This window comes from Tachypleus tridentatus, chromosome 4, assembly GCF_004210375.1.
Source record: "Tachypleus tridentatus isolate NWPU-2018 chromosome 4, ASM421037v1, whole genome shotgun sequence".
NCBI lineage: Eukaryota > Metazoa > Arthropoda > Merostomata > Xiphosura > Limulidae > Tachypleus > Tachypleus tridentatus.
Genome location: NC_134828.1, coordinates 25,918,616 through 25,945,340, shown reverse-complemented (window position 1 = coordinate 25,945,340; position 26,725 = coordinate 25,918,616). Strand labels below are relative to the sequence as shown.

The window sequence follows — 26,725 nt, the reverse complement described above, 5'->3', positions numbered from 1 at the left end:
TCTAGTGAAAAGTTTTTACTAATACTGTATCATGTTAATAAAAAACAAATGGATATGTACAGCAGAGAGATATTGTTTGTTTTTTGAGTTTCGCGCAAAGCTACACGAGATCTATCTGCGCTAGTCGTCCCTAATTTAGCAGTGTAAGACTAGATGGAAGGCAGCTAGTCATCACCACTCACCGACAACTCTTGGTTTTACCAACAAATTGTGGGATTGACCATCACATTATAATGCCCCCACGACTGAAAGGGCAAGCATGTTTGGTGTGACGGGGATTCGAACCCGCAACCCACCTGGCCATGCCGGGCTGCAGAGAGAGAGAGAGAGAGAGAGAACTATTATTATACAACGTTTCAAATGGAAGTTTAAATTTTTTTAGGTATTTGCACCATTACAATCCGGTATACCCTCTTCAAACTACAAGCTTGTTTTTATCCTTATTTGAAATCATAGATGTAGATTTACTTTTGGACGTTCCGTGTCTGTGAATAACCACAACGTATATAAAAAAAAAAAAAAAACTTAAGGAAAGTGTTTGTCCGTAATGTTGTAGAAGGTCGAGTGTACTGTTCTTTGTTTTAGTTGTGTATGTTCGCGCGTCTCTCATTCGTTTTGAACGTTTTGGTTGAGTAAAACTGATCGTTTTGATTCGGACTGAGGTTCTATTACGCATTACATGCGAATGTGTGGTGAGATAATAGTTGTCAGGGTCAGTGTTCAGTAGGCAACACTTATTTGTTGAAACAGTACTAGTTTGTAGAACAATGAACCTACCTCAGTACCCGGACAGAGTGCCACCTTCCGTCATCTATTCGTGAACTGTTGTGGCTAATAAGAACCTCTCCAGAACCCAGGTTGTAACGTAGTTCCAGGTAGCCATCTTTAATTCCCAGAGCCAGAAAATCACTAGAAGGTGCCATTTCTTCGACTCCTGCCCACATAACCAGTGCATCAGGTGAATACGCCCTGAGGCGAAGCTGTATGTTGAAGGTGTTTCCTCGCACCCTGAAATCATGCCAAATCAGTACACACAAAAGATAAGTGTCACTAAGAGGTTTCGGTTCAAACGGACAGTAAAAGGGCTGAAGGAACAATGAAAGGTTCACTGAGATATTAGACGTAAAACTAACCGCAGATAAGTTAACCAACAAGTGTTAGATCCCGTATAGAAGACGAAACAAATCACGAACGACTAATCACACACAACAAAACGTGCTTCGTGGTCGTTACGTCTTAAGATTAATATGAATATATTTCTTCAAAGTATATAATACACTCTACACATAGTCCCTGGGAAAGAAATACATGTAACGTTAACGGGCTACGGGACAAACTTATACCAACGGTAAAGAGAAATTTGGTTACACTTTGACAAAATTAGAAATTAAAAGGTATGATAAACATCTAACTGCTAATCACGAATCACTACTTAATCCAGGATAGATTAATTTAAATTGTTTGTCAGTTATATAGTTTTCCTTTTCTCTCATATTAGGATTTCAATTATTTCATTTTGCTCCATAGTTTTTGTAATGTTTGAAGGGGAGAAAAAAATTAACTGTTCATTTAGAACGGGGGTTCCAACCCTTTTGTACCATTTGGAGCTTGGAGTCAGCGGTTTCTACCCCTAACGCATATAATTTGTTAAATAAAAACATAATTGTGAATTATTTTGACTGAAGTTAAACAGAAAGAAATAACTGAGTCGAAATTACGTGAACGTAAAGTCCTGGGTAGGTACTGTAATACGTTGGTAACTCGTAGAGTGTCCTCCGATTTTGACACAGGTGTTTACTTTCATTTAATGGTTTTCAAAGGATCTGATATACTCCAGAAAGATCTACATGTAACCCCAGGAGTTGAGGTGCACAGGAGTTTATAATGTTCTTCTCTCGTTCAGAACAAAGCTACACAATGACTAACTATTCTTGCTATGCCTACCACAGGTATCGAAACCCGAAATTTAGCGTTTCAAGTCCTCAGGCTTAACATTAAACTAATGAGGGACAAAAGAAATTTGCAAGTCCGAAACAAACTGATGGTTTTTATTTGCTTCCAAACGCATTTATAAACACAACAGTGGCACTGACAGTCACTATCGTGTTTAATAATAACAAAAAGTAAACGTAGTAAGATAATAAAGAATGAACGCTTTAGAAGTGTGTACGCAAGGTGTGGTTCGAATGCTTGTGTTAATTTTGTTTACTGAGCTAACATCTTCGTCACTTATTCTCTTTGAAAAGGAAAACTGATTTTGATTTATAGGTCTGTTCCAACCGACCTATAAACACTTGGTAAGGCAGTGATGAAGTGCGACAATGGTTACAAAAGTAAAGCGCAATTTCTTTAGCTGAAATATGCATGCTGTCAAGAAATGGACATGTTCTTAAAAGATAAAGTGTGGGGACACGTCCCCCATGAAAATACACCTATGGAATGAGATCTTAAACATATTTGATTGTAAAATCCTTTTACCATTTGGTTTGGTATAAGATTTGTCATTACTTTATGTAAAATAAATAAGAAGTGATGTGACAGTTAAACCTTTATCTTGTAAAACAGATGCCACGTAAGTAGAGATGATTTAGATTAATCAAACAAAGAATATTTTACAGCAGACCAGTCAACATCATAAAATAACACTAATCTAAAGCTATTAACACATACGCAACTGGCATCCCAGCCAATGTTTTTCTACTTTGTTTAATATTATCTGTGTTGCTGATAGATTATTACTGTAGTTTAAGAATGCTTTGTTTACAATGAATCAATAATGAGATGGCGTTCAGCCAACAGAAACACCACACTGACCAATTATCCTTTCTTAATAGTTCCATACCTTTGGCTGGTTAGATCTCGTTTCTTGGTAGAAACGTAAGTTGCACTTCCTTCTCCCTGCGATGCTTAAACCACGTGACTGGTCAGATCTGGTTACTGGTAACATGTGGTGGTAAGCCAACTTTGATTTTGATCTTATCATATGATTATGTCTGATTGTCAACCCGAATCTCCACGTGGATTTATTTACTTACTTTCAGTATCAAGTTTTTCATTAGTAAAACATATACATGGTATTAATTAAGTTTATATCAAAGTTTCCAAGTAACTTTGTCATTCATCTGTGTTTTCAAAAGACATTATCCATAACTGACAGAGGTGAAAGGTCACGTTTGTTGTACATCTTTATTTAAGTTCCAGTATACATTTTCTATAATGGCGCTTCTGTTTAAGTGTGAGAAAAAAAAAAACCACAAAAAACGAACCCAAAACTTAAACACTTATTTCTCACATAAACAGAAAAAAATATTGTTTTCCAAAATTTATTAATAATAAAAAAAACAGAAGGAGAGATAACAAAACAAACATACCGTCTCATGATGTTGTCGTCAAGATAGTAAAGATAACTGTTTCCAGAAAACATTGGCTCGGCTATCATCTCTGTCACCTCTGTGTATAAAATCAGCAGTATTTTATTTATTACTAAGAGTTCCACATCATTTGTTTATGACACAATTAAGAAAATATAAATGTGTCCATTCGTGGTGACAGAGAAAAAAAAAAAAAAACAGCATCTAGAGCAGCGCCATCTATCTTCTGATAGAGTGTTGTTAAAGAAAAGAATCTTTAACAACGGAGTTCAAGCACAGATTTGAAATCAGATTTAGAAAGTCCATTAATAACAGGTTCACAACCAGACCCTACGCTTGCCCACATTTTTCTCTGTCACCACGAACAGAACTAAACTGACAACTGTTCTTTTAAGATTCAAACGTGTTCATTTGTTTACTTTTTATCTTTCTTACTAAAGTAGATTAACAAAATACTTCTGTATATAACCATGAAATAGCATAAACCTATTTTTTTTTATAACCTCTTGTTTCTTAAGCTAAACTAACATCTACAAGCACAATTTTTAAGCATACAACAAAACACACGACCAATGTGTTAATGCATTTTTATTGTTATATTAGAATGTCTTCTACATCATTGTTTACATCTTAAATACATTCATATACGCTTATGTTTTAGCGCCCTCTGCTGGGGCTAACGCACACGAAAAGAATATTCCATTTCATTCACGTTCATTTCTAGAGCAATTTTTATTGCTGTCAGCATAATATTTAATAATACGTCAACAAGACTTCTAGTCGTAGTGTGGTTTGTTTTGAATTTCGCGCAAAACTACATGAGGGCTATCTGCGCTAGCCGTCCCTAATTTAGCAGTGTAAGACTACTCGTCATCACCACCCATTGCCAACTCTTGGGCTACTTTTGTACCAACAAATAGTCGGATTGACTGTAACATTATAACGTCCCCACGGCTGAAAGGGTGAGTATATTTGATATGACAGGGATTCGAGCTCCCGACCCTCGGATTAGGAGTCGAGTGCCTTAACCATCTGGTCAGCCGGGCCCTAGTCATACACTGTAGTTCATAATTTCAGATACAATATTTAAATATGTATATCGTCAACATTACAAAGAGCACAAATTTCGTCATGTTTATTCTCTATCACTTCATGTGGTACAACATAACTGTTTTTCATCTTACGGAAGATTTATTCGTAGACATGCAACCAGATGCTCCAATCCTGGAATGACTGATTGAAAAGTTAAACAGTTACGATCAGTAAAATATGTTTTTGATGGAAAAAAAAAAAAAGATGCTCGCCCAAATTTCTATTTGATTACAATAATATGAACACATAATTCGGATAGATTACCTGTCATTATATCATCTATGAAGATAATGAAAATCCAGCGAAATATTGCATTATAACGCTATGTTTCTAACAAATGGCAGGGTAACGTATAGAGTTACGTTAAGGTTATGGAAACATTAGAAACAACAGGTCATTTTTTGACCGATAAAGGAAAGTTATAAATGTTACCATAGAAGGAAAAACAAAGAAATAAATCATCTTGTATTGGATAATAATTTACTTATTGTACTGGTGATGTACATATAGAAGTTATAATGAGTATATACGATTAACTGACCGACTTACTATGACTACAATACACTGTTACATAAAGTAAAAAAAGAAAGATTAATAAAGTGCAATCGTCTGGTTGCTGTTTATTCTTATAAAACTTTCTACAAAAGTCCCTACATCATTAATAATATTCATAGCATGCTGTGCGTGCGTCATCGTTTTTTCCTTCCAGGCATCGTTTCACTATACAGTGACCCAAAGCATGACTATTTTCCCAGAAGATAAACCTCTGCTTAACAGGTATAGTTCCTGGCGGAATAGGTTGATAGAGAAGAATGTGTTGTACCTACCACCAGTCAGGGTGCCATCAATTTTGTGTAGATCTCTAACACTATAGGCTGAGATACAACCCACTCTCGCATTAACCTCCCAATATGCTTCGTTGTAGATTATTATACACTGAATATAATACAATTTTTCTCTAAGCCACCGATAAAACAACCGGTTATTTTTGCCAAGAAATTTCAGTTTAGTTTCATCCATGAAACAGCACCGCTTTTCACTTCATTCTTCACAGTGTTTGAACTTTTAAGCCCTCTTCTGCTTTTTGTGTATTTATTTTTTACAAGCACTCGTACCTTAACTATTATTGAAGTAACAACTACATCCTTTGGGAATGATTTAGTTTGTTTTGAATTTCGCGCAAAGCTACTAGAGGGTTATCTGCGGTAGCAGTGTAAAACAGCTAGTTATCCCCACTCACCGCCAACTCTTGAGCTACCTTTTTACCAACAAATAGTGGGATTGACCGTAACATTATAACGCCCCTACGGCTGAAAGGGCGAGCATGTTTGATGTGACGGGGATTCGAACCCGAGACCCTCAGAACACGAGTGGAGTGCCTTAACCACCTGACCATGCCGAGACCATTGGGAATGCCGTGTAATATTTTCAGAACATTATTCAAAATCACGTTTTAAAAGTTTGGGGCTTTTCCTTGATTACTTCTACCATCAGTAGTATTTGTTTCACACACTCTTTACAAATATAGTTCTTAATAAAACACATACGACTTCTACAAGCTTATCACCTAACATTTGAGACCTAACAGCCGTAAACACTTTCATCACACTGCTATTTTGGAGCAGTATAACTGATTATACATTTATAGGCATTGCGCTGGCGAAGCATTGTTCGATAGGTTGCAAAATAGCATTATAAGCCGTCAACATGAGATTGTATTCTGGTGGCTATTTTTTGTAGATATGGGGGTGGGGTGAGGTCATATGATATTTAATTTTTATACTGATTTTTTATCTATTTTCGTAATCATTTACAATCATATCTAATTATAATTAATCAAAGTGTTCTCTTATGGAGACGCTAGGGATGTTGTCTTAGTTCAAGTTTACATTAATTGTTGTGTTAACAGTGGTTTTTTTCAACCTTAGTTTATCATTCGATTTTTTAAAATACATTTTACTGTAACTATTTTATCGTTACATTCTTTAAGTTGACTTGTTATGATTAGGATTCCCTTTCAGTCACACATGCATGACAGTTAAAATACGAACCAGGAAACTACTTGAGGAACAATCCGTGGGTATTTGTAGTAACAGAAAACATCCATGTTAAAATAACACTATGACTGATTTTTTTAGAGTGTGACATATTTACTGGTCAAAGTGTAATGGATTCCTGGTTTATTATTAATGGACGTCTTTTATCAAATCATAAAAAAACATTCTATTTTATTTAGTAGATGACAATTGTAATTCCACTCTAAATATTTAGAAACCTTTTCTTACTTACCTTGCTGACAGTTGCTGCCAGCAAACCCCAGTAAACAATGACATGTGTAGAAGTCTACCTTCGGAACACAGCTTCCGCCATTTTGGCAAGGTTTGTCAACACACTGGTGATCACAGTTAATTATGTTGGCTCCTGACAGAGCGTCTTCTACCAACTTCAGTGGTTTATTGTTGATAATGACCTGCGGGAAAACATTGAATGGAAGAAATTAAGAACCTTGTAGCTATGACAACATTCACGAGACTTCCCATTCGTTGTCGAGATACCAAAGCCCACCTGTATTGATGAGACGATCCGTAACAACATATTTATGTGTCTAATTAGTACGGAGAATACACTATATACGCAGCACAAACAAGAGTATTCGACAGCAATATTTCCAGGATCAACTTGTTGGTATAAACAGCAGAAAAACAACCGTTTTCTTAACTATAACACATAAAACAAGTATTCCTAACGACTCTACCAGCTTACATCACCAAATTGTTCACCAGCTTACAAGATAACATCTGTCATCATACGTACCGGGTGAGCCCTTCTACTAGCAAGGATAAGAGAAGAGTTGACGTTCATGAAAGACCGCAGTTACAAATCATTTTGCAACTAATCATAAACAAGTAACAATTCACTTGTAACCACCATTCTCCATACAAAATCCTCCTCACCAAAGCCATCAAGTACGCTGACAGAAAATTCAAAAACGCTTTTTTCGTCAAACAACGAACAAAGATAAATAGGGACAAAAAATTATTTAAATTATTTTATTTCTTACCCTATCGTTTTGTTATTTCACTCTGTAACCTTGGTAAATATTTTATTTACAATAGGTTTCAAGCAATAATTTTATTTCACAACTTAAACTCTATTACTTACTACGTCAAACGTACGCTGTAGAAATGAATGTATAGATTCGACTAGTTTCTTATTTATACCATTTGAAGTTTTATACTACCAGTGGTGGTTTGTGTTTTACTGGAAAGCTTCCGATGAAACTGTAAAACTAAACGTTGAGTGCCCAGTTAAAGTAAAACAAGTTTGATGTTATAACGTCGTTTATTTATAGTTTTTAAATGTCTTTTATGCAGCAATATTAACGTGTTAATTTACGTCATGCCAGCGTGATGTTTCTGAGAGTACTGGACAGCAGACAAAGTAATATCTTATGTTTAAAATTCTGTAATAAAAAGGAAAAAAAATCGGAATTACCGTGATCACTGCTCGAAATCTGATAACCCAAAAACTGTAAACGACAATAACGAGAACGATTCGAACCAAGGAGTATCGCTTGCGATGGAAACATTACTGTTTGTATTATTCATTAGTTTGCTCATTATTTATGTGTCTTTTTAAAAATAATAATAATGCCTGCTTGTTTTGCTGTTAAGTGCGACGACGAACATCGATTTATCCACACTCTGCCCACTACAGGGATCTAACCCCTATTTTTAGTGCTGAATCACCCACCAGAAGGAGGCTTCTAGAATAAACAGTATTACTCAGAGAATACATTCAGAAGATACATGTTACATTTAACAAGCTTGTTCTGTCACCCCTGTACACAACGTCGTGTATCAGTCGGTCGTTCTGTCACCCCTGTACACAACGTCGTGTATCAGTCGGTCGTTCTGTCACCCCTGTACACAACGTCGTGTATCAGTCGGTCGTTCTGTCACCCCTGTACACAACGTTATGTATCAGTCGGTCGTTCTGTCACCCCTGTACACAACGTCGTGTATCAGTCGGTCGTTCTGTCACCCCTGTACACAACGTTATGTACCAGTTGGTCGTTCTGTCACCCCTGTACACAACGTTATGTATCAGTCGGTCGTTCTGTCACCCCTGTACACAACGTTATGTATCAGTCGGTCGTTCTGTCACCCCTGTACACAACGTTATGTATCAGTCGGTCGTTCTGTCACCCCTGTACACAATGTTACGTACCAGTTGGTCGTTCTGTCACCCCTGTACACAACGTTATGTACCAGTTGGTCGTTCTGTCACCCCTGTACACAACGTTATGTATCAGTCGGTCGTTCTGTCACCCCTGTACACAACGTTATGTACCAGTTGGTCGTTCTGTCACCCCTGTACACAACGTTATGTATCAGTCGGTCGTTCTGTTACCCCTGTACACAACGTCGTGTATCAATCGGTCGTTCTGTCACCCCTGTACACAACGTCGTGTATCAGTCGGTCGTTCTGTTACCCCTGTACACAACGTCGTGTATCAGTCGGTCGTTCTGTTACCCCTGTACACAACGTCGTGTATCAGTTGGTCGTTCTGTCACCCCTGTACACAACGTTATGTATCAGTTGTTCTGTTATAAAATTTAAAATGCACATAAACAACTTAGTCATACAACTACTAGTCAGGTGATTAAATTTGTTTTATGTTTATTTTCAAACAAAATAATCCACATAAAAATGAAACATGAACTTTTATCTTCGTGCCTACATAACCCTACCTCTTATCTCTGTAAATAAAAAGCAAATCCACTAAATGTTCGTATATACCGTTTGATAAATGTAACCATTTCTTGTAGTGAAGAACATTCCTGTTCGTCAGTTTATGTGTTATACTTTAAGTTAAAATAAAACTTTAAATTACTATTTTAAGTAAAATATTATAACCCTGTGGAGAAGGCGACTTGATTATATCCTTTCTAATATCTAGGTGGCTCTGATGGCGATTTAACATTAGAAGAGAAACACCATCTTGGGAGACCACACAGATTTCATAAGATTAATATTTTATGATTTTTGGATTACTTCTCATCACCAATGTCCTTATTCTGATTACAAAACTTATACTATCTTCGTCTTAAATGTGTTCTGGCTCATTCACTAAAGCATTAGAACTTATTACAGCCATTACACTTTATGTCTGCCAGCGGCTAGTCTTTCTCCGGAGCTGTATTAATAACAGACAAAACCGAAGCATTCTGTTGCCGAACTGTTTATCACTCAAAACGTAACAGTTCTGTACCATGATCTCAGAGAGTCTCCTTACATTCCCTTTTTACCACAAAAATGTTCTCAAACTTAAAATATATCAGCCATTTAATATAATGTTATATGTTTGTTATAACGTAAACTTATACATTAAGTTGCCCACGTTCTTGTTTGTAGAATGCTGTTGAAGAAATTTCAGAAAATCGATGAATTTTCAAAAGATGGTTCAAATGAATGCATAACGAAGAATTATAGGGGGTACAAGTCCCCTCTGAGAAGCTTAAACATTTTTGGAATCTGATATTTTAATTCTCGACATTTTCCATAGTCACACCCATCTTTAAGTTAGTAATAATAAATACGTATGACACTGGAGGGGGGGGGAGGGGCTGGATAGTGGATTTGACAGTCACTCTTTTACTGCATACATGGCTCCAAAGTGCGAAATGCGTTTACGAAGCAATGGAACGCGAACCATGAATCCACAGATTCACAATCTGTGCGCTCTAACGACAAGGCCAAATATGCCTTATGGATATACGTTGAACGAAAATACAATACTGTGACTTTCCACTTTGTTGAATGAAAAAAACAAAAACAAAATTAACTAGCTGGGCACTCAGTACAGCACCCACTAAGTTTCATTAAAATACAATCATTCTTGTCTAACTTATGGAGAAAAAATAGTGTGAAAAACCGGTACCTATCTTAAGAGATCGGGATATATTTCGTGACCTCGACCTTACAAAACTAATCATTTCTAGGTTGGATCGTAGTCCAAATGTATATCAACTTTTTTCCAAATCTATTCAGCCCTTTCCGAGAAATCTTCCTGACAAATACACATACGGGATAAAAACAATCTCTGTCACTGTCGGCTGCAGAGATAATAACAAAACACATCTCAGCTTCTGAAACTTATGTTTATATAATATCTACTGGGGCCCAGCATGGCCAGGTGGTTAAGGCGTTCGACTCGTAATCTGAGGATCGCGGGTTCGAATCCCTGTTGCACCAAATATACTCGCCCTTTCAGCCGCAGGGGCGTTATAATGTTACGGTCAATACCACTATTCGTTGGTAAAAGAGCAGCCCAAAAGTTGGCAGTGGGTGGTTATGATTAGCTGCCTTCCCTCTAGTCTCACACTGCTAAATTAGGGACGGCTGGCGCCGATAGTCCTCGTGTGGCTTTGCGCAAAATTCCAAAAACAAACAATATGTACTGATGGAAATTCATAACTTGCTTCATTAAAGAGTGTCGGAAAATTTAAAATGAAACACATATCATTTAACACAAAGTTGTATTTATTTAGACGATTCATAATATACGTTTGCTCATGGTATAAATGTAAAACACACATTTTCACACCGGTGGAGAGGCGTACTCTCAAACTTATGAAGCTGTTAGGTAATCACGTGATCACAAACAATTAACTGATTGGTGGAATGATTTTGTAAGAAAACCCATTCGACTCTTTTCCGCTTTTCAATATTAGATGTAAAATATTAAGACGTTATTAATGTTCGGATATTTCCTGTCAATAATAACGTATCTTAAATGTAAGAATTCTGTTTTATGAGAAATACCGACATCTACAGATGTCTTAAATTTCATAACCGCTATATTTTAACACTACCTATCAGTAAATACCTACCTTAACTTAAAGATGGCTTCTGTTTTACTAGTAAAACCGGTTTCTACGAACAATAATCAAATACATAGCATGACACTAAGGAAATGGTTACCTTTAAAAAAAAACATGCATTTCGCTACGGCACCCTTCGTACCTCGTATATACTATACATGTAATTTTCTAACTTACGTTGTTAATTTATATTATTAATATTTCTAAATTGTTTTTAATTTTAAATACAATTTATATGTTCCTATAGTCACAGTCCACCCCCGACTCTAACGCATAACACCTTGGGAAGAGCGCCCTCGAATTTGCGTACCATGGAGTTATTGTACATTGGTTACCGATAGAGTTACAGCCTTTAAAATTAAATTTAATAATTGTTCGTGAAGATTATTATATAGTGTTTTGATTGTAACTCTGGCCTTGAAACGTTTTCTAGTGTCAAAAGTCCAGTGAAGAACACACCGCTAAGCAGCGACGTAACAAGTGATAACACTAAGTCACGTGATAGTAATGGATACCTCACAGACTCGCTTGCTTATTCATTGTTACATAATAGCTGAAAATTAAACTGGAAATGTAAAATTCGTGCTATCTAACTTAGCACGATGAATTGTTTCTTTAAGAGTTCTCACGCTTAGCTACATGAGACTATCGGCCCGAGTTTTGAACTTCCAGACTATAGGAGAAACAGTTAGTCAACAGTGCTGTCTGTTACTACTGTCTGACCAGATAGCGGGGATTCGAACTGACTGTTGTTGTCGAATCTATAAAGCACGTGAAAACTACCGCGTGCCTCCACTTACGAAAGCGGAAATGAATGTTAAGTAAACTTTAGAACTATATATTTTATCAATGCTAAAATAGTGCTTATAGAAAAATCATAATTTTTAAGCAGCGATACAGTAAATAGAGAGAACACGACATTTAAGTGAGCTGACGATCACGACCCGTGTTTTATAGAATTATCTTAACGTGCATCCCCCGGTTTCATCATCTTCATGTGTTCTGGAAGCTGAATAAATTTATGCGTTTGGAAACAAATACGTGGACTTTATACATAAAGTACAAAAAGATCTACCTACATATAGAGCCCCCTGTATTTCATATTGACGATCTCAATCCTACCAACACAAGAGAATTATACAACTAGGACTTGAGGAGAGAAAATGTAAATGCCAAATAATGTACACTGTTTTGCGTTCGATACAAAGCATACCTTCTGAATGCATCCTGAGAACGAGGCTGTGATACGAGCTTTCTCTGCTACATCTTGCAGGTCAGAAACGCCCCCTATGTAAAGGTTCAGTGGTAGGGAGAGTTGAGTGAAAGCTCCTTGTGACATACTCTCCACACGGGGTTGAGTGTCCACTTCCAAACTTCCATCACGACCTGTCCGAGAAATGAACAAAGTGTGCCACTCATCCATGTCTACTGGTTCTTTGCTCCTGAAATGATAAAAAGACGGGTTTGATTTAAAAGTTGACAAACTTTGCTGTTTTATTGTACCTAAAATAAACACATTACCTCCTAGACAGTTAATTATATCCTTCACTACCACGAGGGTTTGGACCAAGAAGAAATGACACTCCACTTTTAACTTTCCAAATTTGATCGGTTTCAAGTTTCAGATGAGTAGTGATATATTAAACCACACGTTTATTCTAATGTATATCTAAAAATAATCCTGACTCTGTGGAGAGTTGTTCATCTCTAAACGTGACAATGAAATAGATAAATAAAACTGAAAGTATTTTTCATAATTCTATCATAAATTAATTATAAATAGGCTGAGACATCGAGAGTAATATAAGAATTTTAAATAGAAACCAATTATTTGGTATTCTCCAAATAAAAAGCATTTTATAAAGCACAACATTTAAGTCCCCACCCAAGGTTCAGGACATTATTGTAACCTATATGGTTTAACCAGATGTTATAAACAATGGCTATTCTTAATTTTAAACTGTTGACAGTTTGTTCAGCTTTCCTATCTGTAGCCTGGCACGCTAACAACTAGGTCCTAAACTAGATATACATTATTTATGGTAATGTTGGGACTTCCCAACAATGAGTTAATGGTATCTAGTACATTTGGAGAAATGCTTCAACGTAAATAAACTACAAGTCTATGACAAAATATATCGACAAACTTAGGCTACAAATCGCCTGTTTATTTGACTGTACATTTGATAAAAACACTTTGACTTTAGTACCTAATTTTACATACAGGTTTCCAAAATTAAACATTACTTTTAAGGTGGCATCGTATTCGGTCAAAAACTATGATTAGGGAAAGTAGAGATTAACAGTGTTAGCAGTAAAAGGACGTAACACGTAAACAGAAACTATTACGAACTAACCCTGATCAGAGACATCGAGTTAGTTGTTTAAAATCGAAATGGTATTCCATTAAATTCAGACTAAAGAGATCAACCCCTCCATCCACTTCTCGATGTCTTCTCCCCATTCAGTCCTCTTACACGGGACCCCCCCCCCCGGAACCACACTAATACGACATCTTGGTCAAGCAAAAAGCTCGAACCCTTGATAACAACTAAAGCACTTTTACTTCTTGACCTGTTCGTAAGTTATTAACTCGACAAAAGTTTACTTTATCGTCTCTAAATGTTCATACCGCATCTCAAAGGCGTCATCATCAGATCGCTTATGTCTACCGCTTTCAAAGTCCACGACTCAGATCCACGTGACCTTTGCTGCATAACCAAGGCACTTAAAGTACTCCAACTTTTAAAGTCAGTAGATGCAACTTTTCACTGACCTCTCGTAATTATCGTTTAGTTAAATACTTATCTTTACACAGCAAAAAAAAAAAAAAAAAAAAAGAGTAAAAATCAAAAAGAAAATATGTAGAGAATACTTAATGGTAGTTGCTTTGCTTGTTTAAAACTAAATAGTTTTTTCTACAGAACAATAATTTTTAATAGATGTACTAATGAGATCATGGAAAACACGGTGGTCATCGGAAGGCACGTCTGTTTAATATAATAATTATAATTTTCACCTTATACACCACATCATGTGCACATACATTAAGGGTGTGGATTAGAGACCATAAGGTTCCTGGTATAAATGCCCCTAATCTGAGCTACTAACAGACAGAGGGGCCAGCAGAACCCGATGCCACATGGGCTTTTGTCCGAATCTTTGAACCGAAAAACAGGACAGTCACTTATAATGTTTTCGACAGCCTCATATCCTAAAAACGAACCCTTCGATCTACTAACAGATAGATTAACCACTAGGTTATTTTTGGTCAACATGGTGTCAGCTCGTCTGACTTTTGGTTGTAGAGACACTTAATATCAGTCGTGTATCGTGGAACACCTACGACGAAATTAAATCCCACAGCACGTGGTCATATTTAAGCACTGGACAGTTTCACTCGGCTAGTAACGTGATCATAATATTTAATAATCCTACACAGCGATCAGCTTAGTAACGTAGATTATAATATCTGAACTTACACAAATCAGCGCAAAATGAACACGTAGCGCCATCTAGAAAAAATTAACATGCGTTTCCTAAGGTTTCATTGTTACGACCATCAATAGTTATTATTCTATGATAAATAATATTAATTTTATAGATGTTTTAACAAACCTAGACATTTTATAAGACCCTTGTACAAAAAATGAAAATATCAGTTTCGACAGACTTTATTTTACTAGCAGGCTCTACATGTTGCTATCAAGCCTTCACTGTTTTTAACAGTACAAACATTTTACATTTTTAAGACGAACGGGCTCAGGAAATTGAAGTTTAAGTCCTTTTCTGATCAGATTATTCTCATTGTTTCAAGGATTGATACATTTATTCAGATTACTATTTATATAATTTAAGAGTTTTTTGAAATAAAGTCAACAATAAAACATAAATGAGAGAATGAAAAGTCCTGACCACCAAATCCCGTGGTTAGATCTGCTTTAAAATAGAAAGGCAAGTTTAGAAAGTATAAAAAAAAACAACACAAACAAATTATTTCTTACCTGACAATGGCAGGTCCAGTGCCTAAGTCAAACCGAAATTCAACAAATCCATCAACCAAGTTGACGGCCATGAAGTCTCCGGTTCCATCTATTTTATACCCATTGTAAAATAGAACTCCATCTGGTTTCTTGGGCTTGAAGACCATGAGAAGTTCAATAAACGATAGAGCCGAACTTCCCAGGCCAGAATACTCGAGATAGGAAGATCCGTTAAAGAATGGAACCACAAGTTCCACAGCTGTAAATGCAATAAATAAAACAAGAAAAGTGTTAACATCGAGCACCGAAATGGAGAGTGTATAAACCTTATAGACAGATGTATTAAACCTTCTTATAAAGCAAATTATTAATAGGTTAGTTTCTATTCAGAAAGCATCTGTTGTCTGCTTAAATAAATGTTATTCAAAATATCACACGTTTCGACTGTTATCATGTGGGTCCGCCTCTTCGTTTAACACCTGACACACAACACACCAAAAAGATAGAAAAATGTTTTTCATGATGACGAGAAACCCACTTGAAGTAAAAATGTATTCTAAATACGGCTAGTATAGGTATTAAGACTTTAATTTAAATACACACACACACCTTTAGAATACAGACACAAATTCTGTCGAAGCATGTAGTTTGTTTCCCAAAATAAAATCCCTTTATTAAATTATAATTGACTGTTGGTCAGTTTACTATTATATTAACATAATGTGTTTCCATACTCAAGAATCAGTGATTTGAGGATAATTTTTTTTGGGTGTAATAATGACTAGTGGTAACAAATCAGACGCATACCTCCTGGTATGAAATGTTAAAATCCTTTATCAGAGTTAAATAACTCTGATTTTTGAGACAGAGGATTTTTTTTTTTACTACGCTTAAATGTATTTGTTCACTAGCAATTATTATTAGGCAAATTTTATGTTAATCAAAATGAACTTTTTCCTAACCTCGTTCACAACGATCACCGATGTAGCCCAGGGGACACAAACAAATCCCGTGATCAGGGCTGGCAGCCACACATTGTCCGCCATGTTGGCACTTTACCTTGTTACACACGTCAGAACTGCATTCCCCTGTTGATGTATAAAGTTCCGGTGAGAAAATAATTTCAATTTTAAAATATCCTGTAAATCAATCTCGGAAGAAGGAAGGAAAAGGTGATAAAATTCGATTTCTTTAATTTATATTCCTCGTTTCGCTTGAAATATTTTAATATGTTTGACTATTAGTAAGAATATGGTTTTATTTACATCAAATAAAGAGATACAAAACAAACAGGTGTTGTTTAAACTTCATTTGTATTTAAAGTGATGTAAAATAACTGAAACAGTAGGTTAAATAGAGGGGCAACTCAACAGAACGTATACCTCCAACACACAGCGTTTATCATGTTTGGCTTTTGATAAATAGGAAAATATGTCTGCATGTCCATCGTTATCAACGGGCATTGCAAATTTTGACATGAAAATGAGGGATAATGTTATACATATTTCCTCCAAGGTTCATCAAAACCAATCATTTATGTCTGAGTAACGGAGAAAAAAAACAGTATGAAAAATCGGGCAGCGTGTCAACAGGTAGAGATAATTTGGGTTTTCGTGACCTTGTTGTGACTTTGAATATGACCCTTCAAAAACTAATCACTTCTAAATTGGGTCATGGCACAATTGTATACCACGTTTTGTCCAAATCAATTCGAGACATCTTTTTGTCAAACAAACAAACACAAGGAGTGGAAACAAATGAAACATAACATCAATTTATTATAAACGTTATATTTTATTACAAACCAAATCATGGTTTCAAGGTATATAAAGAGATCTGTTACAAAATAAAAACTGACTTTGATAGATTGTTTAGTCAGAGTATTCATGATGAAACTTTGTAGAAATGACGACAACTGCCTCTTGTGGAGTTACAAGTATAGAGGACAACGTTTTGAAAGTCTTCTGCTTTTCGTCTTCAGCTCAGTATGTGTGCAAACGCAAACAAACTTGGCAGGGGTTTAGTTTAGAGAGAGAGAAGTCTGAAGAATTCTCTCCCCAACAGAAATGGTCAGGAACATTGTGGTTACTCTTCGTCCCCTCTCGTGAGAGATTAATGAACTTAAAGTGGGAGTTTGCCTTCATTTTGTTTTAACTAATTTAAGGTGAAGAAGTGAGGTGGTGGTGGTGGGGGGGGAGACCTGGACAAGAATGGCATAAGGGAAGTGAGCCAGGCCAGAGCCCGTGGTCAGAATAACCTGATCGCTGGTGATTACTAAACATTGACTTAAAACCGACTTAAACGGCTCTTTCCAGAACTAGACAAGAATGTTGCCTTGGCTGGGATCTAGAGATCCAATGCCAGAAATTTGGATGTGGAGGGAAACGGGAGTTCCCCGAGAAAACCCACTTCCACGGCCTGGGCGTCAGTGTGTGTGAGGTGTTGTCGGTCTTTTACAGTATTCCTACAGTGGAAAGCGTGTTATGATTGGTTGGATTATCACCGTTTCTGATTGGAGGATAGATATCCTGTAGATTCAACCAATGAAAGCCACAGGTTACTTATCTCTAATCCGGAAACTCTGTTTAATGAAGGCTTAATAGTGTTAGTATAAAATGATTTTGATTTTTCATGTCTAGAATTTGTCTCTGTTGATTATTCTAGTTTTATCCCAGTTTATTCTGTTTGCCAGTTGACGTGACGAGCTCTGTAATGGCTAAATTTTGTGTTTGGGAGTCGTTGTTTGTTTTTTTACTATAATGGACCTTAAGATATTGTAGGATTTTCACCGGAGTTATATTTTGAATTTCTTGGCCATGCGTTTGAGTTTTTCACTGAAATGGTAAGTAAATGGTGGTGACGTTCTGATCTTTTCTTTCTGTCGTGGTCTTCTTCAAGGAGTTTTTGATGAAAGAAGAGGTGTAACTGTTCTGTTTAAAACTCTCTACGATCTTTTGGTGTTCTGCTTTCTTGTTTAGGCATTAGATTATACCCTGTTTCATCGAGCTTGGATGATAGGACTGGAAATGATCTACCAAAGATAACACTGCACAACAATTTTTGTGAAAAGTTTTGCTTCCTGAAAAGTTTATGCTGATTGTGACTGGTACCTGGTGGGTATGCACAAATATAGTTTTGGTTTTGTTTCATCACGTAGGAACTCAGAGAAATAGACACTCAACTGTTTACCGGTAATAACGTATTTAATTGAGTTTATGTTTCTAATACGCTATTAAGTTCAACAGAATTAAAAGTGTTTTAATCCTAATTTTCGTTTGTATTCAATGTCCGGTGCATCACGTTGCAGTGTCCAAGAGTAGTCAGCAAGCATTGACGAATTCCAGTTGCCCTGATATCGTTTTTCCATTGTAGCAATGTCCTGGTGAAACTGAACATTTCGATGAAACGGTACATGATGGGCAAATTTGGATGTCATTTTTGTGATCAGCAGCCAAAAATCTATAAGGAACACCCAACAGTGTTCAAGAAGTAAAAACTTTGTTGTGCAGTGTTATCTCAAAAACATCATCTATGAAATTCCGTGTTCCTGCAACGATACAGACATTGGACAAACAGGAAGAAAACTCGCCACAAGAATAAAACAAAACAAAGATAGTACAAGACTCACGAAAACACAAAACTCAGCCATTGCAGAGCAAACCACGTCAACTGGACCCAGAATAAACTGGGATACAACTAGAATAATCAACACAGACAAATTCTAGAAGACAAGAAAAATCAACCAATCATTTAATATTTGCACTATTAAACCTTCAGTAAACATTCCGGATACGAGGTGAGTAACCAGTGGCTGCTATTGGTTGAACTTACAGGAAATCTCTCCTCAAATCAGAAACAGTAATAATCCAATCAATCATAACACGTTCTCCACAATCCACCAGGACACTATAAAAGACCGACAACCCCTACACACACACACTCTTGACAAACTGATGGAGAAAATAATTTCAAATCGCTTCGTTCATTTTTACGAAATAAATAACATCCTACCCGAATATCAAAATGCTTCCAGGAAAAGCAGACAAACAATAGATCACTTCACACGACTCACTGAATCAGTTTACAAAGCATTTAATAACAATCAGATAACCATAGGCGTATTTTTAGATGTTAAAAAGCATTTGACAGTGTTTGACATGACGTCATTAAGTATAAACTAACTAATTTGAAAGTAAATCAAACAATTATCAAATGAATATCAAACTTCCTAACAGATAGAACAGCTCAAGAAAGAGTGAACAAAACCTAATCAGAATGTTTTAAAATAACTACAGGAGTGTCCCAAGGATCCGTCCATTCGCCACTCCTGTACATTATTTTTGTTAGTGATGTACCTTTTCTTAGTCTGACGTACACTTACAATTCCCAATACGCAGATGATATTGCTATCTGGAGTATTTCTACAAACTCGCTAATGGCCATGTCTCGCGTTCAGGAAACACTAAATACTGTCTCGAGCTGGAGCAAAATGTGGAGTGTGGTTTTAAATCCAACAAAAACGCAAGAAATCGCTTTTTTTATAGGAAATTAAAAAGGCACAGAAAAACTCTAGAAAAAGTAAACATCTCACTCGGCAATACACCTATCATCATGAACAAGCACATCACATTCCTTGGCATCACTTTCAACTCCAGATTAACATGGAAAAAACATTAACAACATACATTTATCCATCAAAAAACGCATTTCACATTTGATAGCAATATCTAGCAAACACTCAAACTGCTCACCAGAAACCATCATCCAAATATACAAGGCTTACATCCGTCCGTTAATAGAATATGGATGCCAAGTCACATACAATATGTCTAACAACACCCTATAGAATACCCAAATACAACAAAATAAAATATTAAGAGCAGAAAACCGACTACCACCATACACACCTGTCAACTATGTACACAAAATCAATAACCTACCCACCCTTAGAAACACGCTCACAGAAATATCATAGAAATATTACTTAAAAGCAAAACAGAGAAACAAACTAATTGCGTCATTATGTAAATTAGCCAGCGCACCTACAAAATACATTTCACCATATAACATATTTCAACAATTACAAATCACTGAACAAAACACATAATCACAGATAAGGTGAGTATATGTTTATATTTATATGTATTTCCTTCCAGATCCGGACACAGGACAGATAAAACATTTGGCGCCTGTCCTGTGAAAGTGGGTTATCTCGGGGTACTCCCGTTTCCCCACACATCCAAATCTCAGACATTGCATCTTTAGATCCCAGCCAAGGCAATATTCTTGCCCAGCCCTGATTCGGGTCGTTTATAGTTGATATTACATCGGCTTTTCGGACTGCAGGCTCCAGCCTGGCTTACTTCTTTTGTGTCGCCTTTGTCTCGCCCCCCATTTTATGACACGTCATTTTTATAATGCTCCACCGCACTTCACCACCTTAAACAAGTCAATGTAAAATACAGGTAAATTCTCAAGCAAAGTTAAATAATCTTTCATGTGAGAGGGCGAAAAGGAACGAACCACAACGTTTCTGACCACCCCTGTTGGGAGAGAATTCTTAAGACTTCTCTCTCTCTAAACTAAACCCCTGCCAAGTTCGTTTCACACACACTGACTTGAAGACGAAAGGCGGAAGACTTTCGAAACGTCGTCCTCTACGCTTGTATCTCCACAACAGGCAGTTGCCGTCCATTCTACAAAATTTCATCAAAATGAGACTTAACAAAAGAAGTGACAAACGTTTCTACATTTGGTATTCTGTTTAAAGTACAAGTTTAATCTCCTACCAGAACTGTAATTAAAAAACAAAACAAGGTTCTTACCCACGTCAGCGCCTTCAACAGCATCACCTCTGCTACCAGAACGAAAGTCGTACTTTCTCGTATTGATCTCCAGGCGGCGCACACATCCCATAAATCCCTGTTGACACCCTATTCTCTCCTCTATAAGGCTAACATTAGGAGAGCCTCCAAGGTAAAGGTTCTGGCGAAAAGTTATGCGAGAGAAGAGCCCCTGTAGATATAAAGAACAAAGAATGGAAGCCTTCGTTTTGGTAAGCTAACATATTTATCATTCGAAGCTACAACAAATACCAATAATAATTTAACAGTGGCCAGTCTTACAAAAACTGAAAACGAGTATTCATAGTATTCACACACACACACACACACATTTTAAATTGAACACGAAAGAGCAGATATTAATGACTTATGAACTGTCACATAAGTAGCTACTCATCTGTTTGTCTTCAAGAGACGGTAGAAACTGCAACTTATCAACGTTGCACAGGTGAAACTTCTCTGTGGTCGATGCTGGACTCGCAGATCTCCGAATGGTTCTGAGCCGGTCTCTTTTCTTCTGTTTCTGTAACTCCAAGAATCACTGCTTGTCATCTCCTATGGTACAATCATAGTTAATGGTGCATCACTTCATTCCGTCATCTACTGAGGTTCCTCACTGAAGTGGATCACTTCCAAAGGCATTCAAGTATTTGCCGCACGTGTACGTATTAAAGTGAAGTTTCGGGCGTCCAGCTAGTGTTCTGCTGTTTGCTAACAACTTTATAACGTCTTTGGGAAATATTAATCTCCAATAGATATACACACGCCAACATTAAACTACACACACACGTCTCCACACTGACCTACACACAAAACATACAGTCACTACACACAACAATACATAAAGACGTCCTCGCTCTGAACCAAACATATTGAATATAGACATCGAACCATATACAATAATACACAAAGAAATACTGGGTATCCTAACTGTTGATAATATTATCGGTCGGACTTACAGTAAGGTTCGGACAGCTAGCTTAGGAAACTTGGAGTAGTTCTAAATACAAACATTAAGGTTAACAGTGTTAAACAATTTTGTAACGGAATTATAACAATAAAAAATAAAATAAAACTGATGGCATTCGATACACTAATGAATACCTCCTATACAACAACTTAATACATTAAATAACTAGAAAACCTAGTAATACACTGATTTTGTAATGAACAGCTAAAAGCACGTTAAATTTTAGAAAGATATTTTAAGTTTTTGAAGATTTGCTAACCATGAATAAGATAGGGCCAGATGAGTCTACAGATGGTGGTTAGATTTTTGTTCAACTAATTAACAACATAACAAACTACAGTCTCGCTCTGTGGAACCTACCTTTTCTAAATACATTTATAAAATCAAATTTCACATAAAATTACTCTATTATCCAACATTAATGGTTCAATAAATCTAACTCAAACCCACTTTAGATCTTCCTTGAATCTGCTTTCCGTTATTCAACTGTAGCCAAGCGTCCCATCGGTCTCTGTATATCGTGATGAGGTTCCAAGAACGTAGAACCACTGATCGGTCACTTCTTAGAACTCCCATTCCCATACCACAGTCAAACCTGTATAAGATCAAATAACAATCACACCTGTATGTAGGATAAGACGACAGTCACGCACTTGTATATGAGATCAAACGCTAGTCATGCACCTGTATGTAAGATAAAACACCAGTCACACACCTGTATGTAGGATAAAATACTTGCCTTAACATCTGGATTAGGTCGTAAGAAACGGCTCCACTAATTACAGCATGTAATGAAAACGTAAAGCGTGACATATGAAGTAACTTTGATAAAACTTCATAACACTTCATACTGTCGATTTTAGAACTTTAAAAAGTGAAGTTAACGCCCTGGATATCTTAACATGAGATGTGAAAGTTGAAGACGCTACTCACTCGAAACGTTAAATCATAAAAACAAACTACTTAATTGAAACAACATTAACAGAAAAAAATACAGCATGAGTCCTCAAGGTGACGTAATACAGAAAATATAGAGAAACTAGAAACAAATTTTGACGGCATAACTATCTTTTCAATGTCTGACGTTTTTTGCGTGGAACGCTTGTGATTCTCGCCATAGATGATGTTCGGGCTTCGAAAAGTTCTCCTAATATAACACACATGTGCAAGTCGAACAGCTGCTCAACTATAGGGGAATTAGGTAACATTTCCTGTTTATTGTGAACGTTACTAAGTTCATCATGTCTGTGACACACAGAAGTATTGTTCTAAAAACACCACCACTCAAAACTCTTTACAAAAACACACCCTCAAGAAAGTGAGATTTTTGTTGGAACTTTGGTACGAACCATTTTTGGTGGAAAAGCCTTATTTTGCACCATCGTTTTGGAGACACAAGCGTTCCTCAAAAAGTTTTCTTGTTACCTCTACGCCATAAACGATTCCATAGTGTTTGGTTTAGTTTGAACTTTATGACAATTTACACAAGGGCTACTTGGGCAAGCCGTCCCTGATTTAACATTGACAGACTAAACGGAAGACAGCAAATAAATATCATCCACTTCCAACTCTTGGGCTACTCTTTCACCAACGAATAGCGGGATTGAACATTATCGTTTGGCTCAGAAGACGAGAACATTCGGTGAAGGAGATTCCAGCCAGCATATCTCAGAATGCGAGTTGAGCGCCCTAACTACCAGGTCACGACAGGCCTAACACATTTGTGTTAATGACTTTATACTTTCTAAATTATCTGCACCTACGGTTCTCAATCTGTGGTCCTAGTTACGAGAACGAAACAGCAGCCGAAACGAACTGAAACGTTAAAACCATTAACCTACATAAAGGACAGTTATATTTACTATCAATCTCATCATATGGATGAAATTTACAAACTATTAACATGTTTAACATCAGCTTGTTTTGCTTGTTTATTTTTCAATTTCGCACAAGCCGTCCCTAATTTAGCAGTGTAAGACTAGAGGGAAGGCAGCTAGTCATCACCACCCACCGCCATCTCTTGGGCTACTTTTTACCAACAAATAGTGGGATTGACTGTCACATATAACGACCTCACGGCTGAAAGGACAGGCATGTTTGGTGTGACGGGAATTCATACCCGCGACCCTCAGATTACGACTCGAGCACCCTAACCACCTGGCCATACCAGGGCCCTTAACATTTACACAAGATCTTATACTTATTCTTCCACCGCCTGAAATACTAATATTTCTAAAAACTACGACCGGCAGAGAGAATCTTTATATGTAGAATTGCAAACAGTTCACCTCTATCTGTAATAAACTTCTGGGATGAGTGGAAGCAAGAAAACGGCATGAATAAAATAGGTGGAGAAAGAAAAGTACTGTTATAGATACACAGAGACAAGGAATAAGGGTTAAGAATACGATATTTCTAACACAGGTGGATGAAAGAAAAAGGTACGACTTTAGGTAAGAAATCAGTTGAAAGAAAACACACACGTCTATCAAAAAGCGTGTAGTGGTTCCACGTTGTAAATCATGCAAAAAGAAAGAGAAATGATCAAATAGCAAATACACTTGTCTAATTTATCTGAGGAAATATATTAGTTTTTGGAAACAATCAGTTTCTTAGAAAGCGTGAAATCTGTCAATTTCTATCGTAATTAGACGGAAACCAGACAATAGATAAAACATCATCGCTGTCTCTTCCTTCCTTTATAACAAAAAATTCTTAATGACTGAAAGCTGTAGTTTTCTTTTTTAATACAGCGAAGAAAGATTGATACCATCACGGCCTGGACAATGAACAGATGGTAGTGATGAAAAATGAAATGGCGCCTTTTTACGGAAAGATTAGAGAGAGCACCTCAGCGATTTGCCATAAGCGTGCATACTTAACGGACTCTAACGATCTCCATTAGTGGACTGCTGGCTTTGTCGTGAATTTAACGAAACACATTTAACAAAAACGGAATAAGACGTTGTTATTATAAGTATATATTTATTTACACACGCACACACAAACAAACATATATACGAGAAATAGTTTACTTGTTTTGAATGTTCGCGTAAAGTTACAGGGCTATCTGCGCTAGCCGTCCCTAATTTAGCTGTGTAAGACTAGATGGAAGGCAGCTAGTCATCAGCAGCCACCAACATCTATTGGGCTGCTCTTTTACCAATGAATATTGGGATTGACCGTAACATTATAATACCCCCACTGTTAAAAGGGCGAGCATGTTTGGTGTAAAAGGGGTTAGAATTACAAGTGAAGCGCCCTAACCACCTACCTGATCATGAGGGGCCATGAGACAGGGAGAAAGAAAGCGTATACGAACGCCTACATAGTGAGAATTACCATAAACACAACCTTAAGCTAACGTAATTGTACTTATATCAATCCACTTTCCTAATCTAGTCTTGTAATCACGAGATTGCTGGTGGCTTCTACTGAAACGTTGGAAGTCTCGTGGATTGGTAGAAAAGTAAATAAAACATTACATTTCAGTCAGCAGCGATTGTAAAAGTCTGATTTGCTTTCTACAAATACTGAAACTCGATGAATTACCGCTGCGCCACTAGAGGACGCACGTGTAAAGAAGGTATTCAAGAAAAAAGGTTTTGTTCGAACAAGTACCCACAATAGTGTGTATCTAGTAAAATACCAAAAATATTTAAGTATGAAAAAAAAGCGGTTTCGTGATTGTAAAAAACGTCCACTTACAGTTTCTGTTAGCACGTGTTATTTTGTTTGTTTGTTGAATTTCGAGAAAAGCTACTGGAGGGCAACCTCCGTTAGTAGTTTCTAATTTAGAAGCGATACGTTAGAGGGAAGGCAGCTAGCTAATAAACACCACCCACTGTTAATGTTTGGGTTACTTTTTTACCAAAGAACAGTGGGATTGAACGTTGAATTATAACACCCATCAAGGCTGAAAAGACGAGCAGCATGGGGTATCTTACATAAACCCAACGTTTCTTTAGATATAAAACTAGATATCATGCTAGTTCCATCACGTTTCTCCCAGTTTCGATCCCCGCACCAACAACAACTTCTCTAGATATATTATCTGTTTTTATTCAGCAGCTATGATAATACTTACTGGAAAATGATGATAAACAAAACAAAATATTTTTAATTATTTCGTTTTGTTTCTAATAAATGGATACGCACCACATAAAATAATAATTTTCATTCCGGAGCTATTATAATATATAAACTTTCGTTTTCTTATTTGGTTTACTTTTGAATTCCGCGTAAAGCTACACGATGAGTATTAACGCTACTCGTCCCTAATTTAGCAGTGTAAGACCAGAGGAAGGCAGCTAGTCATCACCACTCACCGCCAACTCTTGAACTACTCTTTTACTAACTAATAGTGGGATTGACCAAAACATTACAACGTACCCACTGCTGATGGGGTAAGCAACCATGTTTGGTGTGACGAGATTTCGAACTCACAACCTTCAAATTACGAGCCGAGTGCCTTAATCACTTGACCATGCCAGGCGTTCGTTTCCTTAGTCACGCTAGATTTATATAAATATCACATGAAGTGAAAAAAGATAACAGGGCACTATAGGAATCCACGCAT

General features: G+C 36.7%; 1 protein-coding gene across 2 annotated transcripts in view; it reads right to left on the bottom strand.

Moving 5' to 3' along the window:
- The window catches only part of LOC143248719 (pikachurin-like), a 141,620-nt gene that overhangs the window by 4,099 nt on the left and 110,796 nt on the right, over window positions 1–26,725 (bottom strand). For both annotated transcript variants that reach the window (XM_076497378.1, XM_076497377.1), the window contains 8 exons: window positions 22,597–22,741; window positions 21,159–21,348; window positions 16,296–16,421; window positions 15,355–15,592; window positions 12,564–12,792; window positions 6,753–6,933; window positions 3,372–3,450; window positions 778–1,008 (listed from right to left, as the gene is read on the bottom strand). In XM_076497378.1, the coding sequence (XP_076353493.1) occupies window positions 778–1,008; window positions 3,372–3,450; window positions 6,753–6,933; window positions 12,564–12,792; window positions 15,355–15,592; window positions 16,296–16,421; window positions 21,159–21,348; window positions 22,597–22,741 (1,419 nt within the window). The remainder of the gene's footprint in view (window positions 1–777; window positions 1,009–3,371; window positions 3,451–6,752; window positions 6,934–12,563; window positions 12,793–15,354; window positions 15,593–16,295; window positions 16,422–21,158; window positions 21,349–22,596; window positions 22,742–26,725) is intronic.